This window comes from Talpa occidentalis, unplaced genomic scaffold, assembly GCF_014898055.3.
Source record: "Talpa occidentalis isolate TD23 unplaced genomic scaffold, MPIMG_talOcc4v2.1 talOcc4.14, whole genome shotgun sequence".
Taxonomy (NCBI): Eukaryota; Metazoa; Chordata; class Mammalia; order Eulipotyphla; family Talpidae; genus Talpa; species Talpa occidentalis.
The window spans coordinates 90820097-90838595 of NW_023601433.1; the positions used below are offsets into that span (position 1 = coordinate 90820097).

At 60.1% G+C, this 18499-nt stretch overlaps 1 protein-coding gene across 1 annotated transcript; it reads left to right on the plus strand.

Moving 5' to 3' along the window:
* The first annotated feature begins 71 nt into the window (after positions 1–71).
* LOC119244222 (ankyrin repeat and LEM domain-containing protein 2-like) lies at positions 72–17331 on the plus strand. The gene is given in 18 exon segments (XM_054694686.1): positions 72–264; positions 5009–5469; positions 10284–10485; positions 11233–11426; positions 11504–11627; positions 11630–11691; positions 13024–13146; positions 13968–14034; positions 14832–14897; positions 14900–14929; positions 14932–15002; positions 15292–15398; positions 15776–15963; positions 16115–16305; positions 16459–16523; positions 16764–16895; positions 17086–17249; positions 17252–17331. Coding segments are annotated over 18 exon segments (2520 nt in total).
* Positions 17332–18499: the final 1168 nt, after the last annotated feature.

The window sequence follows — 18499 nt, forward strand, 5'->3', positions numbered from 1 at the left end:
CGCGCGCCGCCTGCAGGACCCCGCGGGCGGACAGAGCGGCGGCCGGGCCTGCGCGGCTCCTCGCGGCGGCGATGCTGTGGCCGCGGGTGGCGGCGGCCGAGTGGACGGCGCTGGCCTGGGAGCTGCTGGGCGCCTCGGTGCTGCTGATCGCCGTGCGCTGGCTGGTGCGGCGGCTGGAGAAGCGGCCGCGGGGCCGGGGCCGCCCCGGGAGCCCCAGCCCGCCGCCCCGCGCGCCCGCCGCCCCGGGCCCAGGCCCAGGCCCAGGTAAGGCCGCTCGGCCGGCGGGTCCGCGCCGCCCGCCGCCTCCCGGCCGCCTCCGGGCCGGGCCTGCGCCTCCGTCCGCGCCTCGCGGGCCCCGCCGCCCGGGCCTGGACCCCGTCGCGGCCTGGGCCACCCCGCCCCCTCCTGCCCGGACCCCTCCCGGCCTGGGCCACCCCGCCCCTTCCTGCCCGGACCCCATCCCGGCCTGGGCCACCCGCTCCCTTCCTGCCCGGACCCCCTCCCGGCCTGGGCCACCCGCTCCCTTCCTGCCTGGACCCCCTCCCGGCCTGGACCATCCGCTCCCTTCCTGCCTGGACCCCCTCCCGGCCTGGACCACCCGCTCCCCCTGCCTGGACCCCCTCCCGGCCTGGGCCACCCCGCCCCCGCCCTGCCTGGACCCCCTTCCCAGCCTGGACCACCCCGCCCCCGCCCTGCCTGGACCCCCTTCCCAGCCTGGAACACCCCGCCCCTTCCTGCCTGGACCCCCTCCCGGCCTGGGCCACCCGCTCCCCCTGCCTGGACCCCCTCCCGGCCTGGGCCACCCCGCCCCCGCCCTGCCTGGACCCCCTCCCGGCCTGGACCACCTGCTCCCCCTGCCTGGACCCCCTCCCGGCCTGGACCACCCCGCCCCCGCCCTGCCTGGACCCCCTTCCCAGCCTGGAACACCCCGCCCCCTCCCTGCCTGGACCCCCTCCCGGCCTGGGCCACCCCCACACGCCTCAATCCTGGTCCCTCTGCAGCCTGGACCCCCATGCCCCCCTGACCTGGACCTCTGCCTGTCCTGGACCCCCTCCCCAGGCTGGGTTGGTTTCCCTCCTTGGGCCTGGGCCCCCTCTGTGGCCCGCATCTCCCCTCCCTGCCTGAATCTGGTGTTCTGGGTGAGACCTGGGGGAACTCAGGCACCGTCACACAGATAGGAAAGAGTGTTATATGCTGGGTGTGCGTCTGGCACGTGACAGTCACACCCTAGGTCCTACACCTGTGTGCCCCAACCCCTTGCTAAGGTGGCAGCTCTGGTTCCTTGCCTGAGTCAGGAGGGTAAACGAGTTCTTCACACGCCCTGATCGGAGGTGGAACTTTATTAGCAGAAAGCATATTGATCTCCCCCTCACCCCAAACCTTAGGGCTAATGGGGGCCTTGGGGTGACTGACATCCCAAGGCTTGGCCTTGCATCTGTACCATGGCCCTGGGAAGTTGCACAAGCAGGAGGCAGAGGCCGGCGGGATAGGCCTGAGGCCTGGGCCCAGCCCCCCTGTGCTGGGGGCTGCAGACTGTTTGAGCCCCTCGCCTGTAGCGAGCAGCTGGCGTCCAGCTGCTCAGGCCGTGTTGCTGAGGCCTCAGGCAGGACGCACTGAAAATGCCCAACTCAGAGCGGGCAGCGTGTATGGCTTTAGGGAACAGGCTGAGGGGCAGTTTGGGTCAATCTGTTTTCTCTAAAAATTTCTAATTTTTGGCTTTTAATTTTGGAATAATTTTGTATTTGTAAAAACTAACGAAAGTGGCACAAAGAAATGGACATGTGAGGAGATGACCAGCGTCACTGGCCAGTAGTGAAGGACAAGCCAGACCCACAAGGATCCATGACCAGCACTCCGGAGGGGGCGGAGAGCAAGTCCCGACACTACCACCCTGGGGGTTCCTCGGAGCTTAAACTCGCTCTGAATGTCTGGTCCTTTGGCCTAGAGAAACGGGCTGTTTAGACAAAATCCATATACGATTATTAATAGTTGGTCTGGAATTGCCAAAACTGGAAGCAACCTGAAGGCGCGTGGGTCAGGAGCATGAGCTGCACTGGGGCGCCTGGGCGGTGCTCCCGCCCTCGCGCTCCCCTGCTCACGTGCGTGCGGTGCAGCTGCGGGACGGGCAGTGGCTGCAGAGGCCGGGACTGAGGAGCTTGGACGTGGCTGCGGAGGGCAGCAGCAGGGACCTCGGCGGTGGTGGGTGATTGTGCGAGTGACCGGGAGTGCCTGTGCGCGAGGTGCCCGTGGGCCACACGCGTGATGCACAAGTAGGGAATGGCCGCAGGACTTGGGCCCGGCCTTTGAGCACTTCCCCAAGCCTATGCTCAGGCTCCCCTGCGCATCAGGAAATCAGGGCGTGAGATGCACCCACCGCCCAGCTCGCTTCCCAGGGGCCTGGTGTTTGTCTGTGCCGCGTTCTTGGTGTCCAGCTGGCGTCCACGTCTAGCCCATGTGTGGCCGGCTGCCCAGTAGCCTGTCCACACCCACCTGTCAGTGATGTCGTCTCTCAGGGACATGCGTTGCCTGTGGTGTCCGTGAGTGGCTGAGAGACCTCTTGCCCACAGAGCCTCAGGACTTCTCTGCCCCTCCCCGCCCCGCCCCGGCCTCCCCTGCCCTCCCTGTCAAGCGGGGAGCGAGCTCTCAGCCTCAGATGAGCCAGGCCCTCTTGGGCTTTGGAGCACAGGTCATTCCGGGGATGCCCGCCAATCTCTGACTTGCAGCCTGCTGACCCCGTCTGTTTTGGTTTGTAGTCCACTTGGGGAGTCTCTCCCCGTTTTTTATTGAGCATCTGAATCCCAGACGCATCTCTGAAAATCAAGGCCTGCACAGTCAGGTGGAGAAGTCACTCTCGGGTCAGGTTCACTGTCCACACCCACCCGCTCCCTGGTGACTGGCTGCCGGCCTCTGCTTCATCCTCCCTCTGCGCCCGCACGGGCAGATGCGTGCTCGCTGGTCTGAGGATGTTAGCAACAGAGGGCACAGGTGTTTGTTCAGTGCCATTCTGCAGAACTGGGGTTCTACGGTACAACAGCTTCGAAGTTTTTTGTTTTTTGTTTTTTTTAAAGATTTATTTATTTAGTCATATAAGTACTGGGTACAGTCAGAAGCGCGGGAGGGTGAGAGAACTCACCAGAGCCAGAGCGGGGAGCAGAACAGGCAGACTAACGAAGCACACTGCTGAGGGGAGCAGCGGGTGAGGCAGGAGAGGTCTGTCGCGCCATGTGGGACCCTCACCGGTGGCCGGGGACTGAACCAGCGCTGCAGAGGCTGCAGGCAGCTTCGCAGCCCAGCGCTCAACCTCTGCGCCACCAGGGGAGGCCCAGCTTCGAAGTTTTAAATTTTTTTTAAAAGATTTATTTATTTTATACAAGAACTGGGGTACAGGTCAGAAGCGCGGGAGGGTGAGAGAATTCACCAGAGCCAGAGCGGGGAGCAGGACAGGTAGACAGACTGAAGACACTGCTGAGGGGAGCAGCAGGAGAGGCATGAGAGGTCTGCTGCGCCATGTGGGGTTCTCCCTGGCCGGCAGGGAATCGAACTGGTGCTGCAGAGGCTGCGGACAGCTTCGCGGTGCGGCGCTCAACCGCTGTGCCGCCAGGGAGGCCCACACGTGCAATTTTATCCACTTGTCATTGCAGCCGGGGAAGGGAGCTGTTGTTACGTCCGTTTTTTGTTTTTTTGTTTTTTTTTTTTTAAAGATTTATTTATTTATTTATTTATTTACACAAGCACTGGGTACAGTGAGAAGCGCGGGAGGGTGAGAGGATTCACCAGAGCCAGAGCGGGGAGCAGAGCAGGCAGAGGGACCGAAGGACACTGCTGAGGGGAGCAGCGGGCGGCAGGGGGGGTCTGCGCGCCAGGCGGGACCCTTGCCTGGCAGCTGGGGATGGAACCGGCGCTGCAGAGGCTGCGGGCAGCTTTGCAACCCAGCGCTCAAGCGCTGCGCCACCGGGGAGGCCCTGGTACGTCCGTTTTATAGATGAAGAGTTTAAATCACTTGCCCAAGGTCGTGGAGTGTGTGGTTCCATTTAGGACTTGCTTGTGCAAGGACAGAGCTCCCTTCCTGTCAGTGCGGCGTCACCTCAGGACGCGGTCTGGTGTGGCAAGTGGCCCGGGCTGACGGCGCCCTCCCCCACGCCCTCCCCTTGCCTTGCGTGGCCTCCACCTCCCTGGGTCCTGGCGCCACCACCTAGCCGCCTCTGGTGTGGGGGAATAGGTTAGGAAGACCCCCTCAGGTTACCCGGCCCATCTAGAGGGGGCTGTGTGGGACGTTCACTGTGTAAAAGACTGATAGCCCCTTTGCAGGTAGTGACAGCCAGCAGCTGGGTGGCAAGAAATCGCACCCTAAGATTTTTAAAGAAGTGCACAAAGCAAAGATGGTCACCTTAGTGGCCCCTGCTGGTGCCAAGCTGCAGCGGGCACTGGTTCTGTGTGGGCCTCGGGTCTGCCCACCACAAATACAGGCCTCAGCCCCTCACCCTGGGCTCCCGCCATGTGTATGCCAGCGCGCCATATCTTCTCCCTCCGCTCTGCGGTGTCCCTTCTTCCTCTCCAGGTCTGGCCTGGGTGTTGCGCGGGCCCTCCTGTGCCTCTGTGTCTTCTGCCTCCTTGTCGCAGCTCAGTGGCCGCACTGCCCGGGTCGCCAGGCCCACTTCCAACTCCCGGCCTGCGGTCCTGTTACAGGTCAACTTGCCTCCGGGGGCTTCACTCCAAGTTAGACCATGAAGCATTGAGTGTCCTCAACCCCCAGCACTGCTGCCTCGGGGGCCAGGGCAGCGTCCAGTGCGGGGCCATGGGGCCTCCCGGTGACCGAAGCCACTGGCCTTGATAGCGCCTGGGTCACTAGAGGTTAACAGGCAGGACCTGTGGGGACTCACAGTCCGCGCGTGGGCTCCGGGGAATTCGGGGAGACTCTGGGTGGGGGCAGACATCGAGGCTTGCTTCTTGTGCCTGCTTTCTGGCAGAGGAGAGGCGCTCGCGGCCATCATGTGCCCTCTCGTCCTAGGTGGGGTGACCATGGACGCCATCTTGGCGCGCTTGAAGCTCTTGAACCCGGACGACCTGAGAGAGGAAATTGTCAAGAATGGGTTGAGATGCGGCCCCATTACGTCAACTACCAGGTTCATTTTTGAGAAGAAACTGGCTCGGGCGTTACTGGAGCACAGGAGCGCCCTGCCTGGCGCCAGCCCCGAGCAGGAGGCTGCAGGAGGCCCCTCTCTCAGCCCGGACGCCCAGCGGGGTCTTCACCCTGCTGTCGGGGTCCCAGCTGAGCAGGCCGGCCTTGCTGAAGACAGAGACTTCGGTTACAGCGTGGGCTTGAACCCCCCGGAGGAGGATGCTGTGACTGCAGAGGCCAGCACCGCACCCTTCCGTGCAGCCGGCTGCAGGAGCGGTGTGGGGACCCCCGTGGAGCCCCCTGTGTTCTATGGCGTGTGCCCGGCGCCCGAGGACGCACCCTGAGAAGCAGTAGCATAGCAGGTGAGGCTTCCTTCCCAGAGGGGCGCAGCCAGCAGGGAGAGGCGATTCTGGAGATCACGAGCTACAAGGGGCTGGGGGATTTCCCACCGCGCTCTCCTCGGCCCTGGGTAGCCACTGTCAGCGTTTTGTGAGCACCTTCCTGAATTTTGTCATAAACCTTTATGTGATTTATTTCCGAGCATTGGCTTCTATGAGGTTTACTCTACTTCTAAATATTTTTTTGGCCGGCTGCCTTTTGGCGGTTAATCATTGCTTTTTCAGTTCAGTATATCTCAGCGCCATTTGTTACAGCAAGTGGCTGATGAAAGCAGAAATCATTTTCAGCATCAAGAATTGCAATTTTTGGGGCCTCCCTGGTGGCACAGGTGGTTGAGTGCAGCGCTGTGAAGCTGTCTGCAGCCTCTGTAGTGCTGGTTTAATCCCGGCCAGCTAGGGAGATACCCACATGGCGTGGCAGACCTCTCCTGTCTCGCCCGCTGCTCCCCTCAGCAGTGTATTTCGGTCAGGCTGCCTGTTCTGCTCCCCGCTCTGTCTCTGGTGAACCCGCTCACCCTTCTGCACATCTGGCCTGTAACCTGGTTCTTGTATGCATGAAGAAATAAATCTTTTAAAAAAAGAAAAGAATTGAGCTAGCCCTGGAGGGCTTGGTGAGAGCCCAAGGCTATGAAGCCAGGAGTCATGTCGTGGTGGTGACGCCGAGGGGAGACCGGGTGGACACGGCATGTGTTGGGGCTGATGAGCGTTTTTTAAAGAAAACTTAGTGAGATCATGTTGCAGTTTCTGTTTGTTTTCAACCTTAAAGTTTATGACTATATTACATGTATGACTTACAAAGTAAAGTTGAGGCTTTTTCCCTCCCCTCACCCAAATCTGGATGTCACCCTTAGTAACCTTGTGTATCACCCAGACCCTTCTGTTTCACATGTGTATAAGTTAAGATGGTTTTTATCTTTAACATTTTCTTTCTTTAAAAGAATTATTTATTTATGCGTACAATAACTGGGGTCTAGGCCAAAGGTGCAGGGGGTGAGAGGATTCACCAGGGACAGAGTGGGGAGCACAACAGGCAGATCAACTGAAACACGCTGCTGAGGGGAGAAGTGGGGAGACAGGAGAGATCTGCTGCGCCGGGTGGGTAGCTCCCTGGCTGACCAGGGGATCAAACTCATGCTACAGCGGCTGCGGACAGCTTCACAGTCCTGTGCTCAACCTGCTGCACCACCAGAGAGGCCCTTATCTTTAACATTTTCATTTAAATATAACAAATATATATTCAGGTGTACATTACTTTTTTTTTAATAAATTTTATTTTTATATTCCCCATACAATTGCAACCCCCTTATTTTGACCCTAATCCCTCCCCTCCCCGCCCCCAACCCCCCATAGAGTGTCTCTGGTTCATAGTTTTTTGTTGATTTTGATTTTCACTTTCTTATAGTTATTCGTTTTCCTGGTCCCTTATTTAAGTTTTCTAGATTCCTGCTATGAGTGAGACCATCCGGTATTTTTCTTTTTCTTTCTGGCTTATTTCCTGAGCATGATCCCTTCCAGCGCCATCCATGTTGCTGCAACTTGCATGTGTTTATCTTTTTTGAATGCTGAGTAATATTCCATGGTGTGTATGGACCACATCTTCTTGATCCAGTCATCTATTTTTGGGCATTTGGGTTGTTTCCAAAGCTTAGCTATTGTCAACAGTGCTGCTATAAACATAGGGGTGCAGGTGCCCTTTGGAATGGATGTTTCTGTGTCCTTTGGGTAAATCCCTAGGAGTGGAATTGCTGGATCCTATGGAAGCTCTATGTCTAGTAGGTCCAGAAATCTCCACACAGCTCTCCACAGTGGTTGGGCCAGTTTGCACTCCCACCAGCCGTGCAGGAGAGTTCCTTTTTCTCCACACCCTCGCCAACATTTGTTGTTGCTAGTTTTTTTAATATGTGCCATTCTCACTGGTGTGAGATGGTATCTCATGGTAGTTTTGATTTGCATTTCCCTGATGACGAGTGATGTTGAACATTTTTTCATATGTCTGTTGGCCACTTGCATTTCCTCTTCAGAGAAGTTTCTTTTTAGCTCTTCTGCCCATTTTTTGACTGGATTATTTTCTTTGTTGTTGCTGAGTCTCATCAGCTCTTTGCAGATTTTTGTGATCAGTCCTTTATCATTAGTGTTGGGTGCAAAAATGTTCTCCCAGTTGGTGGGGTTTCTCTTTGTTTTTGTTATTGTCTCTTTTGCTGTGCAGAAGCTCTTTAATTTGATGTCGTCCCAGCTGTTGATCTTTGCCTTCACTATCACTGCTTTGGGTGATGTGTCTGTAAGATGTCTTTGATGTGCATATCACGTAGTGTTTCGCCTATATTTCCTTCTATGTATTTTATGGTTTCAGGTCTTATGTCTAGTTCTTTAATCCATTTTGAGTTGATTTTTGTGTATGGTGTGAGGTAGTGGTCAAGTTTCATTCTTTTGCATGTAGCGGCCCAGTTTTCCCAGCACCATTTATTGAACAAACTTTCTTTGCTCCAATGCATAGTCTTTGCTCCTTTGTCAAAGATTAGTTGACCCTAAATCTGTGGGTTTATTTCTGGATTTTCTATTCTCCATTGGTCTGTATGTCTGTTCTTGTTCCAATACCATGCAGTTTTGATGATTATGGCTTTGTAGTATAGTTTGAAGTCTGGGAGTGTGAGGCCTCCATTTCCTTCTTTTTTTTTTTTCAGGAGAGCTTGGCTATTTGGGGTTTTTGGTGATTCCATATGAATTTCATCAATATTTGTTCTATTTCTTTGAAGAATGACATTGAAATTTTGATTGGAATAGCATTGAATCTGTATATTGCTTTTGGAAGGATGGCCATTTTAATAATGTTTATTCTTCCAATCCATGAGCAGGGGATGTCTTTCCATTTCTTTGTGTCTTCTATTTTTTTTAACAGTGTTTACAGTTTTCTTTGTATAGGTCCTTTAGGTGTACATTACTTTTAATTTTTTAAAAGTGGTAAGTAGAAGTGTCAGGTGAAAAGATAAGGTTTTTTTTGTTTTTTTTTTAATTGAGCTATAATGTTGGTTTATAACACAGTCTGTGTCTCAGGGAAACAGGTCAGATGTATGTGGTCACACTACATCCACCACCAAAGCACCAATAATCCTCCATAGTTCAGCGTGTCCTGCCCCAACCCCCCAAAACCCCAGTGCCTCGTTCTGCAGTCAGATTTCTAGGGTTTGCTTTGGTTTAACTTTGTCTGTTCCTTTGTATGTTCCACATGAGTAAAATTGTCTGGGATGTCTTTCATCCCCTCCAGTTCCATCCACGTGTTTGCAAATGGTAGGAGTACACCTTTTTACAGCTGAGTCGTGCTCCATTGAGTGCCGACCATATCTTCACTCACTCACTCATGCCTGGTGCTTGGGCTGTTTCCGCGGCTTGTGCTGTGACCAGTGCTGCCTTGGGTGTAGGGTGTGTGTCTCTCAGACCAGAGCTTTCCCGTGCTTCGGGTGCGTGTCCAGACAAGGGTGTGCTGGACTGCTTGATGTCTCTGTTCTTTGAGGACCCTGCACACTTGCCTCTGCAGCAGCTGCGTCTGCTTACACTCCTGCCCAAGTGTGTGAGGCTCGGAAGTGAGGCAGAACTGAAAGCTTCTGCCCTCCAAACACACCACAGTCCACTGTGGGGGAGAGAACTTCCCAGTCTCTGCAGTTTGGCACTGAGCCCACGTCCTAGCTGAGAAAGGAGGACAGGAGCCGCCTCTGCCCTGTGGTCACAGCGACTGCCGCTGAGCTGCCAAGTGCGGGGCCTCTGCCTCACCAGCCAGGCTGCCTTCGCGCCATCAGCCACCCTCTCGCGCTAAGCCCTTGTCACACCCATTGGCCATTTTTACTGGGCCGTGGACACGGTCTTATAAGTTCCCTGTTGTTTGTGTTTTATGTGTGTGCGAGCTGAGTCAGGACTCGATATGGTGGTTCCTTATAGAACTGTGATTTTTTACATAATGGGAACTGTTGCCTTTAAGTATTTTAAGTTTCTTGGTGTGCTCAGAAAGGCATTCCCAACTCAAAATCTTGTCTAAAATTCTCTGGCATTGTTTCCTATTGTCAGTTTTTTAACTTGCCTTTTTAAAAAAAAAAAAAAAGATTTATTTATTTTATACAAGAACCAGGGTATGGGCCAGATGTGCGGGAAGGTGAGAGGATTCACCAGAGCCAGAGCTGGGAACAGAACAGGCAGAGTGACGAAGTTCACTGCTGAGGGGAGCAGCGGGCGCGGCAGGAGAGGTCTGCGCACCATGTGGGAACCTCGCCGGCGGCCAGGGATCGAACCAATGCTGCAGAGGCTATGGGAAGCTTTGCAGCCCAGCGCCCAACCGCTGCGCCACCAGGGAGGCCCACTTGCCTTTTTTTTTTTTTTTTTTAAGGTTTATTTATGCATGGAAGAACTGGGGTACAGGCCAGAGGTATGGGGGTGAGAGGATTCCCCAGAGACATAGTCGGGGGTAGAACAGGCGGATCCAGTGAAACACACTGCTGAGGGGAGCAGTGGGGAGACAGGAGAGGTCTGCTGTGTCCTGTGGGTCAGCTCCCTGGCCAGGGATCGAACTCGTGCTGCAGGTGGCTTCCTAGTGCTGCAACTTAACCTCTGCACCACCCTGGCTAAGTTTTTTTCTTCAGGAGTAAAGCTCTGAAACATTAACATCAGAAGAGCAGTCAGGCCCTGGGGAGCCGCAGCGTCTTGTCAAACTCTGGGTGGAGATGACCTGGCCCAGTTACATGTCTTTAATTTTCCTTCATTGCTTTTCTCTTGCAGAAAAGATTCATGTTTATGAAGATAAAAAGGAGGCACTGCAAGCTGTCAAAATGATGAAAGGGTCCCGATTTAAAGCCTATTCAAGTAGAGAAGACGCTGAGAAGTTTGCTAGGGGAATTTTTGATTATTTCCCTTCTCCAAACAAAACCTCTGCACCAGCATCTCCCGTGAAGGCAGCGCCCATCTCTGCCAACGGTGGCTTCAAAGGTAAGTCCCGCAGTGACTCCCTCTGGTGCGTGTGTCCAACTCCCCTGCAGACACTTGGTGGCCGCGTTCCTCACCTGCGGCACCAGCTTTCTGCAGCTTACCGGTGAGTAGTATGCCTGGGCCTGGCTGTGGACAGCCGAGGAGAGCGGGTCAGTCTGTCCTGGGGCTGGACAGCAAGCCCTCCACACTGCCGCCTTTGTCTCCACCTCCTCCCACTGCCTGTTGGGCACAGAAACCCAGACTGTGCCTTTGACTTCATTCGAGTCCCCCATAGCTCTTGGTGGTCCCACTCCCTCAGCTGCTGGGCTTTCTGGGGGAGACCCTCTCCTTCCGTGGAGAGTCCCAGCTGCCCCTATCCGTTGCCCCGGGCTCAGCCTTAGGTCTTCTACGTGGAGTCCCAATGATGTTGGTCACAGATCTCCATCCTCACAGTCTGAAAACCCCACTGGAGTGGCCTCGCACAGGTTCAGGTGCGACTAAAGCGCTGAGACCAGGGGCTCTAGCAGGGTCGCTGTGGGTCCTGCTGGGCTCCCTGCCTGCAGCCTGAGCCGCCCCAGCAGGATGCAGCCAGGCTGTGCTGCTGTCGCCGCCTACACAGCACAGCAGGCATCGTCCATGGAGTGCTGGGTCAGGGTCTGCGTGCGCTGACCCAGCTGGATGCAGCCTCAGGGAGGTGCCTGGCCCAGAGGGTGCCTGGTGGTGGGGCTGGCACTGGTGGAGTCAGCATCCCTAAATCCTGTCTGTCAGATGGTCTGTGCCCGTCCGAGCCAGAAGCTGCAAACAGGGAGCGAGCAAACAGCTACAGAAACCCCCGCACGCAGGACCTCACTGCCAAGCTGCGGAGAGCGGTGGAGCAGGGAGAGGGCGAGGCCTTTTCCGACCTTGTCTGGAGCAACCCGCGGTATCTGATCGGCTCCGGGGATAACCCGACCATTGTGCAGGTAAGCCTGCCCGTGTGCCCGGACCCGGCAGCGGTTGGTGGCGCCCGGCGGGAGCTGAGGTCTGCTGCTTTCCTCAGGAGGGGTGCAGGTACAACGTCCTGCACGTGGCCGCCAAGGAGGGCCAGGCCCACATATGCCAGCTGACCCTGGACACCCTGGAAGACCCCGAGTTCATGCGGCTCATGTACCCAGACGACGACCCCACATGCTACAGAAGCGCATCTGCTACGTCGTCGACCTGTACCTGAACACCCCGGACAAGGCGGTGTGTGCAGGGTGGGGGTCGGGGGGCGGGACACAGGTGTGCCCAGCGGCGGGGGGCGGGGATGGTCTCATCAGAGCGAGGCTTGTGCTGTGATGTGAGCTGCATCCCTGCCCTGGGCCTGCCCTGCTGCTCCACACACCCACCCTCCTGGCTGTCCGGAGGCCTGGGCTGGGCAGGCTGAGCTGGGTGTGGTGCCCAGGCTGAAGGGACATCAGAAAGCTCTGGCACCTTCCCATGTCCTGTGCACATGGTTTCTTCCCACTGAGCGTCACATTGGAAACTGCCCACATGGGGTTAGCAGTGCCAGTGGATGGTTTCCACCGTACGTGAGGCCTCAGTGAGGATTTGGAGCAGCAGAATCCGTGCAGCTATGCGGGGGGTGTGGTGGCGTGAGGCCCAGCTGCTGGGCTCCCAGTTGCGTGCACTCCCAGTTGCGCCGATGTCCGGGGCGCCATGGCTGAGGATGGGGTCTGGCTGTGCCCTGAGCCCCCCAGGAATCCATGCCCCGCGCGCTCCTGTGTCTGTGGCCGAAAGCCGCCAGCGGGGTGGCCACACATACACTCACTGCAGGGTGTGGAGTGAGGGCAGGCCTGGGGTCAGGTTCGTGGAGCTCGAGGGGGGCCTGACGCTCTGCAGACATCATCACAGGTGGGACACCTCGCACTAGTGGCAAGGCAGGTGAGTCGGGGCAGATGGGGCGGCCTGTGTGCCTGATGCTGGCGTCGGCCCTTGACTGGGAGGTTCTCCGCTCTGGCAGGGCTGGGGCAGGCAGGGCTGGCGCAAAGATGTGGGCTGCGCTGGGCAGGGGTGTGCGGGTAGCCGGGCTTTCAGGGGAGTGGCACAGGGAACGGGCAGGCCTGCCAGGGACGCGGGGCTGGAGCCTGCTGCCCTGGGGGTGCTCAGGCCTGTCCTGGCCCCGGTGGGTGCGTGGGGTGGACAGGCTGTGCCTGAGCTGTGGTCGCCATGCAGTGTAGTTCCCATAGGCCCAGGCGAAGGGGTCGCGTGGGGAGTCGGGGCAGGGACCCCTCCTGAGGAGCGGGTGTGGATGCCTTCCCCGCAGTGCCCAGGCTGCTTTGAGAGGAGGTGGGTCCCTGCGGCTGCCGCTCACCCCAGGGAGCCAGGCCTACCCGGAGCAGCTGTGGGGATGCCCACTGGACCCAGGCAGCAGACGCGCCCACAGGCCTGGCCAAAGGGAGCCGCTGCCGGCAGATTGTTCACAGAGGCAGCGTCCTCCGTGGGCCCTGGCTCTCGACTGTGTCACTGAATGCTGCTGTGCCCGAGGGCGGCCCTGGGGACCCAAGTGGGGTCAGCAGCGTCTCCTCCGTTCCTCAGGCCTACGATACGCCGCTGCACTTTGCTTGTAAATTTGGGCACGCAGACGTCGTCAACGTGCTGTCCTCACACCCTTTAATCGTGACAAACCCGAGAAACAAACAGGACAAAACCCCCGAAGATGTGAGTACCCACCGCCACCCCGAGGCAGGGGCCGCGCTCTCTGCTGCAGCTGAGTCCTTCAGGCGCCCTCGGCCATCTGGGGCAGAGAGGACAGACCGGCGCCGGGCTGGGCTGGGTCTGCTTTGGTGGGCGTGTGGCTGGGCAGGACGAGTGGGGCCGTGCAGGCCGAGCAGAAGGCGCCCTGTGGGGCAGGGAGCAGCTGTGAGGGCGGGCGTGGGCCTGGCGAGGGTAGAGGGAGGCCTTCCCCGCCCGCCCGAGTGCTGGTGCCACGGGACCCGGGAGTGGCCTCTGTGTGGGTGGCTCTGGCTCCGACGCAGGCCTGCAGTGTGAGGCACGGCCTGGGAGCCGGCTCAGCGCAGGGCGCATCTCCGTCAGGGCGCTTCCTGACGAATTTCACTGTTGTGACCTTGGTGAGACGGGGATTCTGCTCCTGCTCCCTTCCTTCCAGCCGGCTTCTCACCGCGTCTCGCGGAACGTCTCGTCGCTGCGGTTCTCTGAGGGCCGAGGAGTCAGTTCCCACAGCTGTGACGCCCCAGCACTTGTGTCCGCGCTGGGTCGGGGTCCCCTCTCATCCCACGGGCGGCCAGAGCGCCCCGGGCCCCAGGGTGTCCCCCTGCCCTGCGCCTGCAGAGGCCGCCTCCTGGCCTGGACCTGGTCCTGGCCCCTTAGTGTTACAGAACATTCCAGAAGAAGGCATGTGCTGTCCAGATAGTCTCCAGTCACACCCTTGTTTTGATGACCAGAATTTGTCTTTATTGGATTTTAGTGACACAAAAACGTGGTCGGATTCCGAGTGTTCACATGGCTTGCTTTGTAAATAGGTTATTTGCGAAAGAAGCAAAAATAAATCTGTGGAGCTGAAGGAGCGGATCAGAGAGTATTTAAAGGGTAAGGTCAAGTGGGCTGGCGCTGAGCCCTCCATTCCCCACGGCCACTCCTGCCTCCGGGCTGTCCCCGTCCTCCCAGAGCCCCTGCCCTGCGGCCGGGGCCCTCCCAGAGCAGGGAGTCGGGACTGTGCTTGCCAGTGGGCCGGGGTCTCCCACCCCTCGGGGCCGTCTCGTCGGCACAGCGAGGAGCAGGAGCAGCCAGTCTGAGTCCCTGCTGCAGGGGTTGGTCTGTCAGGAGCTTCCCCTGGCCCTCGGGCCGCCTCCCTGCTGCCCTGCCCCACCCTGGCCAAGACGGGCACCCTCCCTCCCGCCCCTGCGGCTCGGCACCCTGGGCGGGGCTCTGGGCTGGAGGCGCCTTCTCCGGCTGGGCAGTCCCTTTGCTTGGGTTCTCAGGGGCCCACTACCCCGGCCCGACCTCGGGGCCAGCCTGTCCAGGAATGGAGGCTTCACCCAGGCCCCACCATCGTGTGGGCTTGCCCTGGGGGCCGAGCTGGCGCCCCTGCCCTCAGAGCGTGCGGCAGGGCCTGAGGGCCTCCGACCCACTCGTGCCTGGGTGTCCGCCTAGCCAGGCCACCCGGGCTCCACTCCAAGACCACTGCGTGTGTCTGCCTCTACCCACTGCCCCGCCGGCCCCCCACCTTGGTTCCTCCAGATGCCAGCACCGTCCACACGGGTCACCCACCGAGCTCTTGGCTGAGCTGCTCCCAGCGGGGGGGGCCCCTCTGTGTGTCTGAGCCTTGAGGTGCTAGGTGCAGGCTGGGGGCCCTGGAGCGGGGCTCAGCGAGCGTGTCTCCCCAGGCCACTACTACGTGCCGCTGCTGAGGGCGGAGGACATGTCGTCGCCCGTGATCGGGGAGCTGTGGTCCTCGACCAGACAGCCCAGGCCTCTCACGCCCGCCCTGGGGAGGCGGCCCCAGAGACCCTGTGCTGACCCTGCGAGCCTTTGTGGGGCCCCTGAGTCCATCCAAGGTGAGTGGTGGAAGCTTCTAGAACCCACTCCTGACTGCCCAGAAGTGCCAGGTGTCCAGCCTCTGTGCTCAAGGCCAGGACTCCTGGAGCCCAGGGCTAGGTGCTGGGGTTTGCCAGCGTCTGCTAGGGGAGCACGGCCCCTTCCTTCTGCCTGGCCCGCGGTGTTGGGCCAACCTGGGCACACAGAGCACAGCCCTGGTGACCGGCCATGGGACGGGCACTGTCCCCTGCCCTGCAACCCTCTGCCCCAGTGCTGGGTGCGCTTGCAGCTCAGCCAGCTCTCCCGCAGGCAGAGGACTTCCGCAGGCTCTGGAAGACTCCGCCGCGGGAGAAAGCCGGCCTCTTCCACAGTGTCAGGAAGTCGGACCCCGAGCGAGGCGCCGAGCGAGTGGGCAGGTGCTCTGGGCACGGGCGGGGCGGGGCGGGGCGGAGTGGGGGCAGGCACAACCCCGCTGGTGCTCGGGCTTTTCTCAGAGTCCTTGTGGGTCCGGGGCTCACAGCCTGGAGTTGGGGAGGGCACCTGCGCCTCCATGTGTGGGGCCCGCCCAGCGCCCCAGCTTCCCCCGTGGCGGGACGGCCAGCGGGCATCCTGGGGCCTCACATGGGCTCACCTGCGACCTCTGACCTCGTGTGTCCCTCAGCAAGGGTGGGGTCAGGTTCCTTCCCTCCCGTGACCGGCTCACCCCGGAGCAGCCCTGCGAGCTCCCTGTCTGCCCGGCCCGGCACCCCTGGGGCCTGTGCGGGCTTGTGCTGACACCGGGCTGGTCCCCCAGGGAACTGGCTCACGAGCTGCAGTACCCCTGGGCCGAGTACTGGGACTTCCTGGGCTGTTTTGTGGACCTCTCCTCCGCGGAGGGCCTGCGGCGGCTGGAGGAGCACCTTGCTCAGCAGGACGTGGCCAGGAGGGCCCGGCTCGCGCCGGGGGGCGAGGCCTGTGCCCCGGAGAAAGCTGCTGCCTTGGGTGAGGACATGGCGCCCATGAGGACCCACCCAGCCTCCGAGGGGCAGAGCTAGGCCAGGCTGGGTTTCCTCGGGCTGCCCTCGCCCCGGGGCACTGGGGGCCGGGCTCAGGGCCGTGCCCTGAGGTGCTGCTCTCTCGCTCTCTGCCCCAGCCTCGCCCGCGAGGAGGAGCAGTGGCTCCATCTCCGTCAGGGCGTTTCTCGAGGAGGACGACACACGCCTGGGGCCGAAGACAAGCCCAGAAGCTGCCAGCACCGGCCCCCAGGGCAGCGGGGATGGGCCCGCCACCCCCAGCAGCAGCCGGGCCCTGGCGCGGAGGGGGCTTCCCCGCCACCTGTCTCCGGCTTGGCTGCGGAGTTTGATAAGCTGAACTTGCGGAGCGTAGGAAGCGGCTTTCCTAGGACATGCGGCGGGGACGAGGCCCCGTGTCGGGAGCTGAGGCGGCGGGGGATGCATCGGCACCAGACAGACTCCTTGCCCTCGGTCGGACTGAGAGCGGGGGAGCTGCCCCCGCATCCTCACCGCCTCTGGGGGCCCCACGCAGAGGCACTTCCTTTCCGGGTGAATGAGAAGAGGCACCTGGGGGGCCAAATGGGGAGGTAGGGCGGGGCCTGCAGAGGCCACCCCAGCGGGGACCAGCCGTCCCTGGGGCGAGTTTGTCCCAGTGGAAGCCACTGAGGGGCCCGTCACCCTGAGCCCCTTGACCGGTGCCCCCTGCGCAGCCAGTGCAGGCTCGAGGGAGGGGGCAGGGTGGGGGTTGGTTTCAGCCCGGAACTGAGCTAGTTCTCTCCTTGCTCCTAGGGAGGAGCCGTCCAAGCTGGACAGGGATGTCCTGGCGGCTCTGGAGCACGTGGATGTGGACCCCGGCCAGTACCCAGCCGTGCACAGGTGGAAGAGCGCCGTCCTGTGCTTCTCTCCCGCGGACAGACAGAGGTACCGGGCCTGGCGCCGGCCTCTCTGCGGGCAGTGGGTGACCGTGCTGTAGCTGTCCGCCAGGAAGAATGGGGGCAGGCGGGCAGCACCCCGTGGGCCCACAGTCTGGGGTCGGTGTGCTGGGGTGCAGGCGTCTGCCCCACCTGCCCTCAGCCCCCACGTCCCTGCTGATGCCGTCCCCTCTCTACAGCTGGCCAGCCTGCCCTGCATGGGAGGCAGAAGTCTCAGCTGGTGAATCCGGTTGCCCTCGCAGCTGCAGCCCCAGGAGGGCCGTGTCCTCCAGGGACAGCCCAGGAAGGCCCGGCCTGGCCCCGCGCTCCCCAGGCATGGGCAGCCCCGGCCGCTACAGCCCTGCCCTGGGGGCCAGCTCCGCAGGATGGTGCTGCTGGCCAACGGCTGGGCTGTAGGCACCCCAGGAAGAAGGGGACACCGTTAGCACTAAAGCTTCACACGAGAGCACGTTCCACTTCATTTATTAACCTCACGGTGGGTGGGCGAGCTGTGGCCGTGCACGTGTCGGGGTGTGGTCAAGGTCCTGCAGACGGCTCCTCCCTAGGAGCAAGGGAGAAACAACTGGGCAGCTGGCGCAGCAGCTTGGATGTGTGTGCTCTGGGGCCGGCCATTGTGGCCAGCGAGGGGTGCACGGGGTGCGTGGGGTTGGGCTGCTGGTGCCCATGCAGCGGGAGGGCGTTCCCAGGGGCCACTTCAGCTCCTGGGAAGGGGCGTGTTCTGGGAGGGCTGTTGTCACTCGGCTCCTGATGCGAGGGCCTTGGCTCTACTGCTCGGCCAGTTGCTCAAGTCCAGGGATGACGATCCTGGCTTTGAGAGCCACGGTGACATCTGCCATTTGGGCTGGAAACACGCCTGGGCCAGTGACCACAGAAGCAGCTTCTCCTGGACAGTTGTCCTGCGGGCGGCCACACGGCTGCACCGCCCGGCTCCTGGCCTCCTCACAAAGCGACTGCTCCAGGCCGCTTGGGGGAGCCCCGCTCTGCACCAGAGGGCCCCAGTGTCCCGGGAGCCTCAGTGCCTTTTGTACATCGCTTTTCCCCGACCTCGCTTTTTGGGACTACCCAGTGATGCTAAGTAGGGTGAATTTCTTTGTAAAATTCTGAAACTTGTATAAGACGCCTTACTCCTTCCACCTGGTGACAGGAGACCGGCCAGCAGTCCCGGAGGCCAAGCGGGTCCAGCCTCAGGGGCCACCCAGTGCTTGCGTGCGTGCAGCCGATGGCCGAGGGCAAGGCCAGTGCCTCACAGACCCCGGGGCCCGTCCTCAGGGGATGCCGTGGGTGTCTGGCCGCGGCCTGTCAGCGGGCCCAGCCCCAGCAACTGCTTCGTTGCACCTTTGGAGGTTTTGTTCTTTTTAAAGATACTTAATAATTATTTTTAAAACACGTGGTAGTAATTCTAAGCTTTTGGAAAAGCTCTTTTCCCAAGCCAGGGCAGTGGCCATTGGTGATGCACAAGTGGTGCTGGGATGGGCTACAGAACCCGTGGGCTCGGCCCCTGCTCAACCAGGTGGCTGGGAAGCCCAGGCCCAGAGGGGCTCCCCCTGGGCTGGCGGCAGTAGGCGGCTCCGCCGGAATGATTCTTGGATGCTC